General features: G+C 45.4%; 1 protein-coding gene across 1 annotated transcript; it reads left to right on the forward strand.

Moving 5' to 3' along the window:
* Positions 1-12,127: 12,127 nt before the first annotated feature.
* Positions 12,128-16,791, forward strand: STBD1 (starch binding domain 1). Its single transcript, XM_035103108.2, has 2 exons — positions 12,128-12,468; positions 15,595-16,791. Exons 1-2 carry the CDS (start codon positions 12,216-12,218, stop codon positions 16,362-16,364), a joined length of 1,023 nt encoding a protein of 340 aa, XP_034958999.2. The 5' UTR covers positions 12,128-12,215; the 3' UTR covers positions 16,365-16,791.
* Positions 16,792-18,674: the final 1,883 nt, after the last annotated feature.

An 18,674-nucleotide genomic window follows, 5' to 3' on the forward strand; every position in this document is an offset into this window, starting at 1 on the left:
TTTGTTGTGACTACTCTTGAGTAACGACCGTCCCACATGCTTGTCTTTCAGACGTTTTTATTGGTGCACATTATTTACAGTGAAACGGATTGCTCATTTCATGTCTACCCACTCGAGTCAGATTCCTGCACTAAATCCTTCCGCGTTCTCGACCAGCATAAAAGCCTCGGAACTGAGAAGCGCCTCCCTTTCCTCCTTTTTCTCAGACGGGTCTTCTGTCTGCCCTATTCCTGTCCACTCTTTCCACCTCCCTCTCTTCCTGCCTATGGAGCAGGGGCTCTTTAGTGTTGCCAGAGGCCTGGCACTCCCTCTCCGTTTCCTGACTCACCCCTTCAGACCCCTCACTCTCATGACTGCTTGGAGACGGGCTGCTTCTGATGAGGGGGGGGGGTTCTCTGTAATCCCTCCCCCTTACAGCTCTGAACCAGTTACTGGCCCTTTGCTGGCCTGAACTGGAACCAAATGGTTTGCAGGTCAAGCAAAAACAAAATTAATAGTATCACTCTTTGCTTGGAAGTACACAGCATTGAACTCTGAATATACCATATTTTTCCGTGTACAAGACGCCCCTCCCCCGCGTGCATAAGACGCCCCCTATTTTGGGGGACTCAAAATTAAGAAACTGCACTATGCACTGTCTGTGTATAAGACAACCCCTTATTTTAAACTTCAAAAATTTAGGGAAAAATATAGTCTTATACACGGAAAAATATGGTAGATTTCCAAATACAGGACTGCACAGGTGTTTGGTTTTGGCTGGCCTAAATAAACGGTTCTGCTTGACGTCTAATTGTAGACTTGTTCAGGAACTGTCCTTGAAACCACCCACAGCAGGAGAGCCACCTTTATCTGCACAGGCTTCCTGGAAAGCTGGCTGTGATTTCACTTTTACAATATCAGCAGATTGGTCCTGACAGTCGGTAACAGATGGTTAAGGTGCTAAATGCTTCATAAGATAAATAAACCACAGCACTACTCATTATGAGAGGGTGAGGCCTCTTGTTCCAGGGCTTTTGTGAATCTTTTAAAGAAACCCAAACTAGCACGTCCACCTGTATTTCTTTCAGCACTGCAAGTTCCATTTGGCAATGGTAGGGAGTTACTCTGGACTTGCTCAATCGTTTCTAAGTGGTTTCAGGGAAAAAAAACCATTCGTTTTCTGCTCTTTCTACCCAATAAACCTAGGGTTGGACCTCCAGATGTTGCTGTGCACTCCATCATTCTCAACCACTGACCATGCTGGCTGAAGCTGCTGGGAGTTGGAGTCCAGCAACATATGGAGGGCCACTGCGTAGCTACCCTTGCAGGAAAGTAAGATTTGAATGTGCAATGCTAAGTTAACCGTGGGGATGTCCCAATGGATACGCAGCTTTAAGGACACCCAGTCTATATGTATAAAGGCACAATCCACTGGGAACTTCATCTGCACAAGTCCATGTGAAATGTATGGAAGATGTGCAAGAACACTATTTCCATGGGGCTTACAAAGGACAACTTTCTGATGGATTGTGCCCTCAAATTGATGCTGTACAAATTCAGATAATTGTAAAATGGCAAAAGCTTAACATTATAGCTTATAAAAGAATCTGAAACCTTACAAACATTACTACAGTACTGTTTTCCACTTCTCAAAATTACAAAATGTAATAAACAAGTGGGCCCTGCAGCAAAAATTGTATGTATATCGCTCCTGTTCAAGATACTGTACTCCATTCCACTTCTCCTGTACATTTTAGTATACCCTAACATCATCATCATCTTCTTCTTTGGCGATCACTCATAGCCGAGTAAGATTGCTTCCATAAACACGATTTAACAATGGGTCCGTAAGTGATTGTGGAGGCCAATTCTGGATCCACATGTCCTTCCACAGTGGGGACATTGGTTTCCAGGTGGGAGTTGATCACGGTGGGGATTTGCCAAGCGTGCCTTCCTCTTAGCACGTCTCTCCCTTGCGTCCTGAGATCAAGTTTCTTCAAAGCCCATGACACCTTTGGTAAAGGCTGTTCTCCAACTGGAGCGCTCACAGGCCAGTGTTTCCCAGTTGTCAGTGTTTATACTACATTTTTTAAGATTTGCCTTGAGATAATCTTTAAACCTCTTTTGTTGACCACCAGCATTACGCTTTCCATTTTTAAGTTCGGAATAGAGTAGTTGCTTTGGAAGACGGTCATCAGGCATCCGCACCACATGACCAGTCCAACGAAGTTGATGTTGAAGAATCATAACATATTATACATTTAAAAGTGCATGATGTCCCCACACAAATAATGGGAATTCTAGTTTTTAAAACGGTGATGGGAATTGTAGCCTTGTGAGGTGTGAACTAAAGTTCTTAGGATTATTTGGAGAAACTGCAGGGAGCATGCTTATAGAATCATAGAGTTGGAAAAGACGACAAGGGCCATCCAGTCCAACCCCCTGACAAGCAGGAAGCACCATCAAAGCATTCTTGACATATGCCTGTCAAGCCTCTGCTTAAAGACCTCCAAAGAAGGAGACTCCACCACACTCCTTGGTAGCAAATTCCACTGCTTAGTCCTCGGTGAGTTATTTTTGCCCTCTGCTGACTTCCCTCTTGTATGTGCTGTTTTGGCTGTGCAAAACAATGACACTTACAACCTGAAGTCCAATTTGGAGGGAAGGTTGCTGTGCTTAGCCTATCACAGCAGAAGGAAGGAAGGAAGGAAGGAAGGAAGGAAGGAAGGAAGGAAGGAAGGAAGGAAGGAAGGAAGGAAGGAAACCATAACCACTAACAGCACAATCCTACACATGTTCACTTTGAACTTAGCCACATGGAGATGAAGACATGATTGTTTAGATAAGATAAACTTTATTTCAGCCATAGGCCCATACTGTACTGCAACCAAGAATAAAACAGTATAAAACCGACATACATAAAAACAATCAGACAAATTAAAAACATAAAAGAATCAGAACAATCAGGCAAAATTAGTCCCTCATACAAGGAACTTATGTACAACATTTTTAAAACGTTTCAAGTAGTTTTGTGGGGCTTTTAGCTATGGTTAAAACGTTAGTGCATTGCAGGCCTTCATTTTTCATTACTCAGCTCAGAAGGTTACTTGAATGATGTATCTTGGTGTCAGTAGTCGTAAAGTAAGTTATGCTGTTTTTTGTAAGAGAGAACTGAAATCAAATATCTTGCTACAAGTAATGTTTTGGTCGTATCATCATCTTGCAGCAGGTATGTTAATTGGGTCTCCAGCGGTTTGTCCGTGATTTCCAGAATTAGAGGGTACAAGATTTTAGTCCGAGCGGGCGTATGCAGGGGGCAACAGAACAGTATGTGGTAGAGGGATTCTATTGTTCTGTTGTCACACGTGCATAAAACTGAGATTTGGCCTTTGGAAAACCTGTGCCCCAGGACATTGGATGGGAAAACATTAAATCTTGCTTTGGTGAAGGCGAATCTGTGGGCTGCGACAGAAAGAAAAGACAGGTACGATGGAATCTGATGCGTGGGCTGTATGCCTTGATTCAGCGGGGAACATGTTCCACCTCCCATTATAATATTTTGATGGAAATCATAGTTATCTAGTTTTTGAATTATAGTTCTTTTGGCTGAGGGAAGATCTAATTTCAATAGGTCCGATGGGAACAATCCGTAGGACATAATTTTGGAGTGGATTTTTTTTGCCCAGGGACTAACAAAGTCGTCTCTCCAAAGACATTGAATGAGATGGTGATTGGGCAATCTATGCCACAAGGACAGCCAATAGCAGAAGATATGCTTCCATAAGGAGTTTTCTAACGAGGGAATTTTAAGTTCAAGGCGAATAGCTGCATTGCTCACGCACTGGGGCAATTTCAAAAGGCGTCTCAGAAATTGATTCTGAATTGTTTCTAGGGGCGCCAGATTTACTGATGCTCCCCATAACGGGGCAGCATAAGCCATTGTCGCAACCACTTTAGCTTTAAATACCTTTAAGGCAGATGGTACATGTAAGGCCCCTTCCGAAAAGAAGAAACGCAGTAATGCGTTCGAAAGGGCTTTGGCCTTGTTTTGGAGGTAAGCAATATGCGCTTTCCAGCCCATGTTGTGTTGAAAGTGCACTCCCAGGTATTGAAATTTTTGAACTTGTTCGATAGGTTTCCCATCCAACATCCATTTGTACAACTTCTGACTTCTGGAAAAAATAAGCACTTTTGATTTAGATTGATTTATGGTAAGGAGGTTAGATTTACAGTACAAAGCAAAAATCTTAAGTGCCCTCCTTAAACCGATTCTAGAGAACGAGAGTATCACAGCATCGTCAGCATACAGCAATAAGGGGCAGCGGTAATCCGCAAGGCGAGGAGCGTGGATAGCTAATTGTGACTCGGGTAGAGGTGTTCTCATGTGGCTTATAAATAGATTGAAAAGATAAGGGGCTAAAATGCACCCTTGTTGAACTCCTCTGTTGATGGGTACGGAGTTTGTGAGGTCACCAGTAGGTGTTATTCTCACCCTGGCGGTTGTCCCATCATGGAGTTGGGTTATTAGCCACAATAACCTTCTATCAATGCCCCAATGGGCCAATTTTCCCCATAATAGTTTTCTGGGTATGCTGTCGAACGCGGCCTTCAAATCTATGAAGGCAGCACAGAGTTGGCCCCGCTCAGAAGAAGAGTATTTCGAGCTAAGTGGTATAAAATTACTGCATGGTCCGTGGTTGAACGGTGAGCTCTAAACCCAGCTTGTTCTGGGCCAATGAGATGGAGTTCCTCTGCCCACTGGGTCAGTCTAGTTAACAGAAAACGAGCGTATATTTTCCTGATAATCGACAGGAGACTGATGTTTCGATAGTTTTCCGGATCATCGGGGGGGCCTTTTTTGTGTATTGGGATGATGATGGCCTCCTTCCACGTTCTGGGCACAAGACCAGTAGCATTAATTGCATCAAAAGTTGCGGCAAGTATGTTTGCCCACCAGGCTGGATGTAGCTTTATGGCCTCCGCCGGGATCAGGTCAGGCCCGGGGGCTTTGCCTATTTTTAGTTTCGAGATTAAATCTAGAATTTCATCAGGTTCAGTTTTGGGCCAAATGGGCAGGTGTTCGAAAGAAACATCAGAATGGCAGGTAGAGGTCTCTGTCTGCGAGAAATATTTCCTCAAAAATTGCTCCCAGATCGGGGCGGGGATAACTGACAGGGGGCATTTCTTTGATCTTCTGTTTATCAGGCACCAAAATTCACGGGAGCTACGAGACCTGGAGGCTGCAATTAGAGCCTGCCAGCGATTTTGCTGCCATTCACATTTGGCTCTTTTCTGTGCCTGCTTATATGCAATTTTGGCTTGTAAATAATTAGGGGGCAGTGATAGGGCGCCAGAGGTTTTATACTCATTATATATAGAACAAAGATGGAGTCTAGCTTGTTTGCACTGCAAATTAAACCAAGGAGCTCCAACCTTGAGCTGTACCCGATTAACCAAGTGGGCTGGAACCGTAAAAAAAGACATAAAATCCGTTGAGAGTAGAGAGAACAAGTCCAGAGTCTTATTGTAGTCGGGTGTATCTGCTAATAGGACAATATGAGGTTCGGTTTTCTTTTTTTGGAAGAATGCCGTGTATTTTTGGGCCTGAGTCGCTGACCATTTTATTCCTCTTATTTGGCCCGCAGCATTTAGTCCCATGTGGGTAGGGTGTCTTTTCTCAACTGGTAGCCAATCCAAAGAAAGTTTAGCGACTAAAGGGAGATGGTCACTCAAATGTACATTTTCTATTTTGAAATAAAAGAAATCTGTGAATAGGTCCTTGGAAACTAAAAAATAATCAAGGACACTATTTGAGGATGAACCCAGGTGAGTGAAGTCTCCAGGGATATCAGGAGGGCAGCTGCCATTTAAAATAACTAGATTTAGGTGGATTGCCATTTGGTAGAGTAAGACACCCGCCTCATTCACTCTGTTATCTTTGGATAATCTCAGAGCCAGGGGGGTTAAAGCCGAGTTTTGAAAACTAGGGGGGACCCACCACTTGGCCTTACTTATCATCTCCCAATTTGCAGCTGTACAGGCATTGAAATCGCCACCCATTACTGCGGGAATATTAGGATGTTTAAAATAACAATATAATAAGTGCTCCTCCAAGGCTTCCCATTTGCGCTGTAGGTCTGCTGAAAGACCACCCGGAGGGAGATAAACATTTGTAATTAGTAATTCAAATTTTTCACCGGAAATCAAGCCTGTGATGGCATAAGGAGGTAATGACTGGACAAGCGTAAATTTGGCCTGCAATTTAAGAGAGATGGCGATCAACAGGCCTCCACTAGGGCGTCCGCCTTTAAGGGAGGGGCAGGCTGGGAGAGAAATGAGATTGTAGCCGTTTATATCAATTGCCTCCTCTTCCCAAGTTTCTTGCAGGAGTATTATCTGAAATAAATTTATAAACTTCAAAAAATCAGGATCTGATTTCCCCCCCCCTCCATCCTGCAATGTTCCAACATAAAAATGCCAGGGGGGATTTTCTAGTCTGACCATTTAGCAGTCAATTTGGATGCAAGAAAGGTTCTTTAGTGGGGGGAGTTGCAGATACAAAGAAATCTGTTATTTTCCTTTGGGAGGATGGCAACAGGGGTAGGCGTCCCAAAGTAGTAACCGTATTAGGATGGTTTGGCTGTAAGATAGGCATATTCATTCCGCTAGAGGAGATGGAAGTTAGATCAGCATGGACAGGATCTCTAGTAGAATTGTCATTTGGAATTTGGATAATTTTGTTTATACGGCCCATCGGGTCTTCAATCAGATCCGCTGTCGTATCTTGTACTAAAGGAGTACCTTCCCATAGAGGCTGAGGTTGCCGGGGGTCTGCTGTAGGATCAGATATTATGAAGAGGTTTCTTTGGAGTCTCATTTGCTGGTTGGGTGTTGTTCTATCCGGAGAGGGTGAGGATTCTAAGGCCGGCATAGATGAATGTGTCGAGCCGGAATTTAGCTCTTGCTGAGGGGCCAAGACTTTGTCCTTCGCTGACTCCGTCAGGGTGAGCGGGTCAAAATTTATTAAGGCAGATGTTGAGGGGCCGTCATGCAGGTCAGAGCATAATGTTGTTGTTGCCCGGCATGATAGAGCCTGCTGAAGACATTTGGATTTAGGCACGGGGCTAAATTGAAGGAGGTCCTGTGCTTCTGTCGAGCAAGATGGAATCAGCTTATTTTTGGCCTTTGCTTTATCATGGGCATGTAAGAGCTGCGATTTAAGCGCATCGAGTCTTTGAATTGTTTCTGCTTGTTCACTCAACAGAAGTTCGCCAAAAGAAATGATGAGCGCGCTTTCGTCCAAAGAGGTTTGCAGGATGTCAGGTACAGGTGAAGGTTCATTAAGTGGGCAAGGGGGTGCTGAAATTAGATGGGGAAGTTGTATAGCAGCATCTTTATCTGGTGTGTCAGAGTGGTCTGTACTTTGAGGCGTGCCGTCGGCTGCTCTGCATAATAAGGGCTTAATCAAGTTGTCCATAAACACCCTCGTTGGGATGATATCAGCCTTAATCAGGTCCTTTTTCCGACGTGCAATCATAGAAGGGACCTTTGGGGAATGAAAAGCTAGGATCACCCTGAGGGAACCGTCCTGCTGTAGCAGGGGCAGCACCGCATGTATGTCTATTTGCTGGTTCTTGATCTTTAGGATTTTACTGAGGCACTCTTTAGCCCCTTCTAAGTTGAGCCATTTTGCTGAATTAGCCCGGATAAAAAGGCAGATTTTCTTAGGTTGCAGGACTAGTGCTTGTTTGTTAAGTTGAGGATTAAGGTGATATTTGTGTTTTCCCCCCTCCAATTTGACTGAGAGGGGGTGGAGAGCTGGAGACTTTTTAACAAGGGGTGAGTTTTGGAATGTTTTTGATCCAAATGTTTGTAACTCAGGTTTATCCACTTTCTGTTGGAGATTTGATAATTGGAGAGATATCTCGTCCATTTTTTTGAAAATATAGTGAAGAGTCCGAATAACCAAGTGTAGTTGTTCGCATCTAGGGCAATCCATTAGGTCAGGGGCCGTTCCTCCATTCAGAGGGGTTTGGTTCCCTTTACATGGAGAGTTCAGATGGATCGTTGATTTGGGGGAGCACTGGGCCATCACTGTAGGGTCTTCAAGGTCATCTAGCGGGAGGAAGCGATTGTAGGTTTCCACCTCGGCATGGTGGTCTACTTGGCCACACCCTCTTTTCCCCAGGTGTCGGTCAGTCCTTTTTAATTTTGGTTTTGGGAGCGACAAAGGTTCTTCAAGTTCTCTCAAACGTTTTCCATGACCCATAGCTAGCAAGGGTTAAAAAACCAATTCCTTAAAATAATAATTAAAAACCATCAAAGGGAGGGACCGTGGAACTGTGGCTTACAAGGAGTTATTGATAAACTTGACTTTGAAATAGAAAGGTAACAAATGAGGCAATCTTTCACAGCTTCTGGAACAGTAGCCTCCTGAATTCACAGCCTTCCCTCAGTCCCCGTAAACTTTCCTTCTAAAAGCGTGTTTAATTGCTCAAAAAGCTAAAACGGCGACGTCAATCCACAATTTTTATCAGTGGGGACGTCGTCAGCAATAAAATATATAAAATGCTGCGTGCGGAAATTCTCGCCGAGACGAAATACTAACGACGTCTTCTGTGGGTCTTTTACTCACAGTTACAGACTTACTAGGGAGGGGATACTTCTGCAGCCAGAGTGGGAAACACTCTTTGCTCCTCCAACTCCACCGAACTGTGTCCTCTAGCTTCCCACTTCACAGTTACGCAGCAAAAACATGGGGTAAGATTTTCCAGCTGAAGGATTTCTCTTTCGCTGGGGCAATAGCCTCCTCCTCCCCCTCACACACCATGATTGTTTCATTTCTGACTAAGAGCTGTGGGGAGGCAGGCATTCAAATACTGTATGAGAAGTCTGATGTTGCCACTGTGAAGACTGGACACTTGTGTGTCTATAAATTAAAATGACATTTAATATCCCATCAAGGTAAAAGCTCTGAATGACATGGGAAGATTAAGAACCCTAACTACTGGAAATAGATTCACAGAGACATCCAATTAGCCATTCCCTTTTTTAATGAGATAGCTGGGAATGAGATCTCATTAGTGCGTCTTAGAATTCAAATTATGACCATGATTAAAGAAAGATAAAAATAATGGATTGAAAATAAATATTCTGTTCAGAAGGGATGTGGGTATATTTTCCAGCACTTGAAGCAACAACTAAATTAGTTTCTTGATGCAGAGTCTCTTTACTGACATCTAATTTATCATTTTTGTAGCTCTGCAAAGTCTGTACTGCAAAGCTTCTTGCAGTCAACTTCCTTGGCTGTTGGTTTAATCTTGCACCAGAATAATCTTTTAATCCTGTCCTAAAATCTGACATCACTGCTTCAAGAGTAGCATCAAAATGGGTAATAAAATTGAATTAGCATAATTAGTAAATCTAATTTGTTTTAATAGGATCTGATAGCCCTGACAAGACTTACCCGCCCACTCTTTGCAAAATCCTTCATTTCTTTGGACTTCATCACAAATAAGGAAGGGCAATGTGGTATTAAGAAATCTAATCTAGTTTGTGGAAGCTTTTTTATTTTTATTTTTAAAGAAAAAAGTAATTCCAGAAGAGAAGGGGGGGGGGTTGAACCCAGCACTTAGAAAGCTTAACAATCCTCATGAATATAATAATTCTGCTTGCAATTGTTGGAATTCATCTTCACAGCACCTGATGCTGAGCTCATCATGAGAGGGTGATAGAAGCAATAACTCTTCTATTACATGGGAATAGATATAAACTTGTCACTGTGGCTTATACAAAGGAGCCATGGAGGTGTTTTTTTGTTGTTGTGGGGAGCATTTTGGGCAACCACCCAGGGCCCCACACTTTAGGCTCCCAACCTCTTGTGCAAAATTCTGCCTGCCTCTTTAAACCAGCTGTGTTGCAAGCAAGCAGGTCCATTCCTATAATAACACAGGCTGAAGACCTTTTCCCACTTAACCCATTGACATCAGTATGCTAGTTCATTGAACGACGGCTGTCTGTATGTCTTCCCCTTGCGCATACATGCCCGTTTGCCCAGTTTACTCAGGACATCACAAGAAGGCATTTTGTTTCAGTAAGAGGGGAAAGAGGACTCTCAGCAAAGTAGAGAAGATAATATCTTTCAGTCTTTCACTAGAAGAAGGGGTGGGGAGGTGGCACAAGAAAGTGACTCAGTTATTGGCCAGAATGACTGCTCCCCACATCAAATGGGGGGCGCCTTTTGCATGATCACGTGCAGCCTCCCCCCCCCATCCCAATGCGACTCCTGGTAGTTTGGGCTGGCCTCATCCTCCTCAGGCTGGATACCTGGAGGTCTCCGCCTACCTCAGCCAATCGTCCAATCCCGCCTGGGGAGGCATTGCCAGGGGGTTGGCCAGGTAAGGGGAGAGACCGTCCTGCCCACACAACAGAAGGTGAATCTTACCTGCCAAGTGGCAGTCGGCTACAGAGCTTTTACCACCCTCCTCTCCCCTCCCTCAGTTAAGTCTTCTTTGCAGGTTAACCTCTTCTCCACAGGTACGCAGGCGCTGCTACGTCAAGGTCGCTGTTGAAGGGCCGGAAAGGAATTCTCCTGCATTGGCACGTAGCAAAACATCACAACTTTGGTGGTTTCAGGCCTTGGGCGGAATCCTTTAGTCTATCTTCCTAAAGGGGGGGGGTGAAGCGGCGACCCACGCCCCCTTTGCGGCGGTGATACCAGGTTTCCCTGTTAAAACGGTCTTGGGGGAGGCATTGGCCATAGCTGAGAGGTTGTCATTGCTCTCCCCTCCAACGGCGGCGGCAAAACGGGGGTGGGGCTCTCTGCTTGAACATATGTTCTCCAGAGCCAGCCCAATCCCCACACATTCTGGATAATCCTGAAGTCTCCCAGATCCCCGGCTGGGGACTGGGAAGGATAAACGCCCAATGCCTGAACCAAGGTCTCCCTACATCTGAAACTTAATAAAGTTGTAGCCAATTTTAATCCCATAGCACGTTGTCTTGAGTCATTATTCTGCTCTGGGGTCACCTGGGGTTAGGGGGACTCCGCCTGTCCACGCAATATCTCTAATTATCCCCCTCCCCACCAAATGGCAAATACAAAATGTGTTCCAATCAAGGGAAGTCATGGTATCATGGTCAGAACAACCACACCTGGAATACTGTGTCCAATTGTGAGCACTCCGATTTCAGAAGGATATTGACAAGCTGGAACATGTGCAGATAGGGCAGCCAAGATTATCAAAGGTCTGGAAACCAAGACTTATGAGGAACGGTTGAGGGACCTGGGTATGTTTAGCCTGGAAAAGAGGAGACTGAGAGGAGATATGATAGCCATCTTTAAATATTCCAAGGACTGTCACACGGAAGATGGAGCAAGCTTGTTTTCTCCTGTTCTGGAGGGTAGGCTTCAAGTTACAAGAAAGGAGATTCCGACTCTACATCAGGAATAACTTTCTGATAGTAAGATCTGTTTGACATGGAATGGAGACCCTCAGAAGGTGGGAGACACTCCTTCCTTGGAGGTTTTTAATGGCCATCCATCTTTTATGATATAGTTGAGAATCTTGCATTGCAGGGGGGTTGGACTAGATGACCCTCGGGATCCCTTCCAAGCCTACAATTCTATGAGTCTACGAAAAATATTCAGTAACATTTAAAAAGCCCTGTTACATTATCTCAGTGATTTTGGAAAACAGGAGCCGGTTTTGCTGCTCAGTGCTTCCCCTTTCTCCAATTCTCCAAGAGGTGTATACATTTTATGAAACAGAAAAATGAATAAATAGCAGCATATAGAGAGAGAACACAGAGATGGGGCAAAACATTCGAATAAAAATAAATCAAGTTCTACTTTTTACAGTATTAGCTGTAAAAAAGCCCCGCTGCGTTTCTCCCAGGAGGAGAGTAAGCGAGTGCAAGCGCGGAATGAACGGCTACCTCGGCATCTCGGAGCTGGAGCCGAAGCTAATCCGCTTCGCTTCGCCGCTGCTCCACTTGACACAAGGAGGAGGAGGAGGAGGAGGAGAGTAAGAGGAACGAGCAGGTGCGGCGGCTCCACCCCGAAGGCCCGTCCTGGGCCGCAGCATGCAAGGCTCCTCCCTGGGCCGGGCTCCTGGCTCCTCTCCGGGCCCATATAAGGCTCCCGCCGCGGAAGGGAGACCCCTCCAGCCCTCGCTCGGGCCTGCCGCCGTGCCTCGCCTCACGTCTCCCCGGGCGACTCTCCTCGCTCTCCGGCCATGGCTGCGGCGGGGGCGGGCGAGGAGGGTGGCGGCGGCGGCGGCAGGGCCCAGGCCGACGCCCCGGCGGCGCCTCTTCGCCCCGCTCCTCACCCGCTCGGCGGCGGCGGAGGAGAGCCCGTGGCGGGTCTGTGGCCGGCCTTGCTGGTGGCGCTGGTGGCGGCGCTCCTCGCCTGGCTCTGGTACGGCCGCGGAGACGGCAAGGGGAAGGAGGAGGCCGGGGGGTCCCCTCAGCGGCAGCGCGGAGACCGAGGTACGGCGCCTGGTTCCCTCCCTCCCTGAGGGGAACTCAATAATAATAATAATCATAATAACAACTTTTATTCTTTCTACCCCGCCCACCTGACTGCGTTGCTAAGTTGGTTCCTTAACTTTTCCTGCCTCCCCTAACTGTTCCTCTCCCAACTTCTTCCTTTCCTGCCTCGCTTCGTCCCTGAGGGGGTCTTTGTGGGGGGTTCTCCTCGCTGCCCCATGTCTTGCAGTGACACCCCCACACAAAAAATACCTGGGGTCTTCTCTCTTCTCCCCGCAAAGGACAGCGTGCGTCATGCGCTTTCCACGCCGGCCCCGCTTTCCCTTCACGTGTCCCCGGTGGTCTTGAGAAGGGCGCGCGAGTTAGGTTAGGAAAAAATAATATATGCCCTCCGTGCATTGGAGAGCTTCTAAGTAAACCTGCTCCTTTGGCCATAATCACTCCCGCAAAGTACTCCCTAACCCCTCTGCTTTTGCTTTTTATTTTTTTATTCATTAAATTTGAGTATTGCAAATTCAAGCTAGATGCTTAAAAATAAAATAACACATGCAACTATTGTAAGAGCTGTGCGGCAGGGGAACAGAAAGGCTGTGGACTCTTTCCTTGGAGGTTTCATAGCAGAGGTTGGATGGTCCTCTTTCATGTATGATCTAGTTGAGATTCCTGCAGGGGGTTGGAGTAGGTGACTCTTAGGGTCTCTTCCAGCTCTACAATTCTGTGATTCTACGCTCCTTGGAGAAGCATCCCCCCCAACCCCATCCTGTGATCCTCCAGATGTTTTAGGCTACAGCACCCATTATCCCAGTGCAAAACTAGCACCTGCTTGGGGAAGCCTGCCCTGCAGGGCTGTTGTGCACTGCATGCAAATTCAGGAGATGCCGCTTCTACCCAGGATGGAGTGGTTGGCAGTAATTATTCCTCTTGATTTTCCTCCCATAACATGCCTTATGGTTCCTCATCTGAATGAGGGAATAGGGAGCACCTGCTTCCTTTAATTGCTTGAGGCCCCTATCTGAAAAGCCTGTTCCATGTTTTGTTTTGTTTTGTTTTGCCTTGCCTTGCCTCCTGCTGCTATGTGTGCAAGAAGAAAAGAGTCTTATAGCTGGCGCTTGGTCCTGAGTGAGTCTGACCCACTGCTCCAGACTTGGTGACCTGTGTCAGAGTTCCCCTCTTCTCCTCCTCCTGGAGGAAATGGACCCCCCCCTCTTTTCAGATCTCATGAGCTCAGAGAAACACAGGAAGGTGCTTTATAGAGCCCAAACCATTAACCTATCTAACTTGGCACTGTCAACACTGACTGGCAGTGGCTGCCTAGGATTTCAAACGGGGGACATGCTCAGTCCCACCTTGAGGTGGCAAGGGTTGAACCAGGTACCTTCTTAGGGCAAAGCAAGTGCTGTACCACTGAGCCGCAGCCTTTCATACGTGAGCTACTGCAAAAGCCAACTCTGATCTCCTCCTGCTGCATATGCATCTTGCTTGCTTGCTGATTGTTGCACTGATGATTTACATGTGTGGAAGTGTTGTAGTTGCAAACAGGTTTCATTTTCCACAAATGAAAACAGAAGTGAAAGTAATCATCTAATGGGAAAAGAAGTGATTCATATTCATGTATGAATCAGCCTTTAAAGCTGTTGATGGCATTATCTCCCCGCAGCCTGCTCTCTATGCTTCTGTTTCTGCTTGTTCTCAGTAATAGAAAAGAAGCAGAGATACGATCAGAGCACATAACCTGAAGGAGTGAGCTGGAATTTCTTGGCTTCTTGCTATGCTACTAAGCAACTTTTCAGCATGGCTTCAGCTTCTATGGAAAGGCAGGCAGGAGAAGTATATTGGCAGTTGTGACCTTTTGCATTGCCACACTTCCATCAGGCAGAGCTCTTCTTGTCTTTTAGTTCTGGCTGTCCCGTGGGAATCCTTTCCTAAGAACTTGGGCTGCGCACTAGCCTGATGGACACTTATGGGCAACGCTAATGTAAATCAAGCCATCGGCTATTTTTAGTTCCCGTGTGGGAATAGCATGCTCGTCATTAAGCATATTCACGTGGGAATAGCAGCTCGTCATTAAGCACATTCACGTCAGAGCAGAACAAGAATATTGTAAAATCTAGCAGAGTCCAAAACAATAAAATGCAAGGTTATGGCTGGGGAACCATTTGCTGACCACGAGTTTAAAAATAAACTTCCGTAAGAAAAAAAGAAAGGCAAATGAGTGTCAGTATATTACTGTAATAATGATGGCTTCACACCACTTTCATTCGAGTTGATACTGCTGTTTCCAACTTCTGTCCAATTAGGACAGAAAAAATAAGGGGTGGGATTTAGTGATACATTTGTGGGGAGCCAAATCTGGGCAAAATTCTTTCATTGGGCCATTTCTGTCATTGTGTGGCCAAGCCGTTTTCTGCCATGACTATAGTTGCTCATCTGCCAACTGGCTTCAAGTACAATCTGGCATCTAGCAGCAGATAGTTGGATGTGGTCCAGTAAGTGGTGCATTAGAGCCCTTCCCCAGGGTTGGTTGTCTCTGGCAGTTTTCTTGCTTATATATTTTTAGTTTTGTATAGTGTTTCACTTGCAAAGCTTCAGCCAGATTGGGGTAATGGTTGTGGCTTGCTCACTCATGTGCAGTTAAATTTGCTTCATCCTTGTAGTTTGGAAAAAAAACCTTTCAGCACTCCCATAAGTGCAATGAAAGCATTTAAACAAAAAACCTTGCATACACATTTACAAGGATTCCACAGATAGGTGTGGCTGAAGATGCTGCAGTTGGGAAAGGCAGGAGGAACTTGATGAGGATGGTCTCAAATGGTGGTAGAAGGTGGGAATTAGTAGAAATCTGATGTTCACCAGTTGCTGCTGGGGACAAAAATAATGTTTGTGTGCTAGCGTTAGATTGCAGGGAGACCACAATTTGTGAGGAGTTAAATTACTTTGAGTGGCACTCAGCAAAATTCTACTCAGAGTAAACCTACTGAAATGAATGAACCTGGGACTGGTGTTGGTAGAAATAGCAAATATCATCCCTTGTAAAGAAGCCCAACTTGCTACAGTACATGAATTGAGACATAGACAGGGACTTAGAAATTGTGTTCTTCTTGGCTAACTGACATTCTTTCTGTTTAGAATCCCTTCAGAGAAGCTATGAGCCTGCTGTAACTGAAACAAAGCCAATCAATGTGTCCAGCGCCCAGGAGCCAGTGGGGAACCAGCTGGGTCCTCCAGGAGAACACAGTTCCCCTGATGTTCCTGGAGAGTTTCCTGAAAGAGAGCAACCGGCCGAGGAATCTACGACCCCCTTAATGAACTACAAGGAATATCTAAGGAACGAAGCATTCGGTTACCCAACGACAGCACCTCAACAGAGCCCAGAAGCTGAAGTTCATGAGGCGAGTACTTCAGCAGAAGCAGGTGCCCCTAGTGACAAGCATGAGGAGAGATGTGTGGAACAGAGGCACCATCACTCTGTGGACCATGAGGAATGGGAAATCGTCCCTGAACATTCAGCGTGGAGAGAGGCTACAAGGAAGAGCAGCGTGGACGATGCAAGCAGCAAGGACCCAGAGCAAGCCAAGAGGGTTGCTGCCGTGTCTCCAATGCCTCAGACTGTCCATGTGACGTTTCGAGTACATTACATCACTCACTCGGAAGCCCAGCTGATTGCCATCACAGGTGACCATGAGTGTCTAGGCCAGTGGCACCACTATGTACCACTCAGGTGTGACAAGGATGGGTTCTGGTCAGACTCTGTTGTCTTACCGGTTGATACCAGAGTTGAGTGGAAGTTCATTGTGGTGGAGAATGGGAAAGTCAGACGGTGGGAAGAATGTGACAATCGAACCCTGATGACTGAACATGAGGATCGAGTGGCCCATAAGTGGTGGGGATTTCACTGAATCTGGCCTAGCACAGGGGTTGTTTTTATTCCATTTCACTATAGTGAGTTTTCCTGTTCTTGCCTACCTTAGTATATCTCTCTGCTGCATGTTTTGCCAGAACTGCCTTAGATTAAAGTGTCTCTGCTGCTAGCTTAGGCTTTTAAGATATGAAGGAAGCTCTTCAAACTGAATCAGACCAAAGCCTTCCTAGTGACAGACATGTTAGAGCTGTCTAGCGGGTGGTGTTTCAAAACAGCTCCCTGCATAAAAAAGCTTTAATCCCTAAACTTGAGATTGTACTGTGCAAGGAGATAGGAACATTGAATGTGGACACTGGACTGACAGAGCAGGAGAAGGTGCAGTTAAACTACACTGTAACTGTCTGTTAAAATGTTCTTAACTTATGACTGCAAAAGGAAACAATAAAGATGATTTTTAGACTGGTGACCGTCCTTTATATCTCGAGACCTAAAGTAGAAGTTGTCTCTGCCTTCTAGTCAGTAAGAATTAAACAGAAGCTCCTTTGCCCTTCCCAGGTTGCCCTCATGATTCGACAGTAATCCTTCGTTGCCACTGTTCTCACAATGTACTTTTATGAGAAACAGAGAAATGGTTCCTCCCATTTGAGATGCTCAGCACATGTTTGGGACATGTACTAACTGTCACAGAAGCATGTTGACCATAGTGAAGATCCTAGTTTCCCTGGCTTGTTCCCCCCTGATAGGATTTCAAAATTGCTACTACTTTGCACAGCAGGAATATCTGCGACTACATATCCAGAGGTTGTGGATCTTTCCAATGAAAGGTAATGGTTTCTTTCTAACCATGTCTTTGACAGGGGGTTGTTGAAAGACTTGAAGGAAGTGTAGCCCCCTCTCTCTTAAGAAGGAAACAATGGAGGCAGGTTGAATGTTACTTGTAGATCAGCGATGGGGAACCGCTGGTCTGCAGGGCCTAATGAGGCTGCCCTGTTTGCCCCATGAGGCTCTTTTGGCTAACCATGCACACCTGCTATTAGATATGATGTCAAGTGTAGGGCAGGTAAAGGTGTGGCTGGGGTGAAAGAGGGTTTGCAGCATGCAAAGCGTTGCTAGTCAGATGATAGCCCTTTCAGAGCACTGTGGCTTTGTCCTCATGGGTTGTTTTCAGATTGAGTGGGCAAAGGAAAGAAGCTCAGCTGACATCATTGCAATGTTGAGCAATTGACAGGTCCATAAGGTGTGGGAGAGAAGGATCCACTCAGCCCCAGGCCTAAAGTTACAGGATTTTTTAAAATGTTTCAGTGTTTGTTTCTACACATAATCTGATCCTTACATCAATATTACATTGATGGACTTCAGATTGGGGATAGAAGAGTTCGTTCAGTGCACTTTTTGCAGCAGACACAATTCAGTGGGTCAGAACTTGCTTGTGGATCAGAAAGAAACTCCCAATTGGATTATGCAGTTACCTTGATTTTGCAGTGCAGTTTGGGTGCACAAATGCATATAAAAATACATACAGTATTTCACAGTTAAAATACAAAACACATATTCTATGGGAAAACTTGATTTTGCGGGGGGGGGGGGATGCATACAATTTAAAATGTAAACTTCATGCATTCTTTGTAAAATATCTATACAAAGTAGGATTAAATGGGCCTATGATTGAATGCCAGCAAGAGTGAAATGGGAGGGCTTTCCTGTGCATTCCGATTTGGAATTATGGCAGCTGAGATAAGAGGCACAAAATGTTATTAGGGCTTATTTTTCACCCTCCAAATGGCTAAGTATTGGTATCGGATAAGCCCAGCCCTCTTGTTTGGCTGCAAAGAAGTGAAGATGAAAGTTGTTCAATAAGATGCCTTTATACTTTTCCTGAAGAGCTCAAAATGAACCAGGGGATATTATTAGCACTGACCACAGATCATCTTAAAGTACAGCATTATACCGCAAATGCTTTTGGCACCACATTTAACTTGGCAAGTCTGTCTGGGGAGGGAACCATGGGAATTTGCTTCAGGCTTCCATAAAAGCTTCTGCCATACTTAATGAATTCATTAATCTTTAAAGGTGCCTCAGAGCTGGTTGTTCTCAAGGATTTGCAGAGAGGGTGCAAGAAAACAGCAACAAACATGCTTTGGCCAAAATGTAAAAGTTGCAGTATCATTGGAAGGTCCTGGCCATGGTACCCAACTTTGAAGAAGTCCTAAAGTCAGTGGGATTACCATTAATATGAGGTTTTGTGCCAAAGAAGACAAAATGGTGTAGGTATGGCTTTTAATAATGTAATAGCCATTGTGGGGAGGCAAGCTGATCATTGGGACCTTGGCATGGAACAACTCGGGGG

This window comes from Zootoca vivipara, chromosome 9, assembly GCF_963506605.1.
Source record: "Zootoca vivipara chromosome 9, rZooViv1.1, whole genome shotgun sequence".
Taxonomy (NCBI): domain Eukaryota; kingdom Metazoa; phylum Chordata; class Lepidosauria; order Squamata; family Lacertidae; genus Zootoca; species Zootoca vivipara.

What these genes read in the sequence shown, in the direction of transcription:
- STBD1 (XM_035103108.2), top strand. Translation starts at nt 12,216, where the DNA reads ATGGCTGCGGCGGGGGCGGGCGAGGAGGGTGGCGGCGGCGGCGGCAGG. An exon ending in GCGGCAGCGCGGAGACCGAG is followed by an intron (nt 12,469 to 15,594) that starts GTACGGCGCCTG and finishes CTTTCTGTTTAG; the next exon opens with AATCCCTTCAGAGAAGCTAT.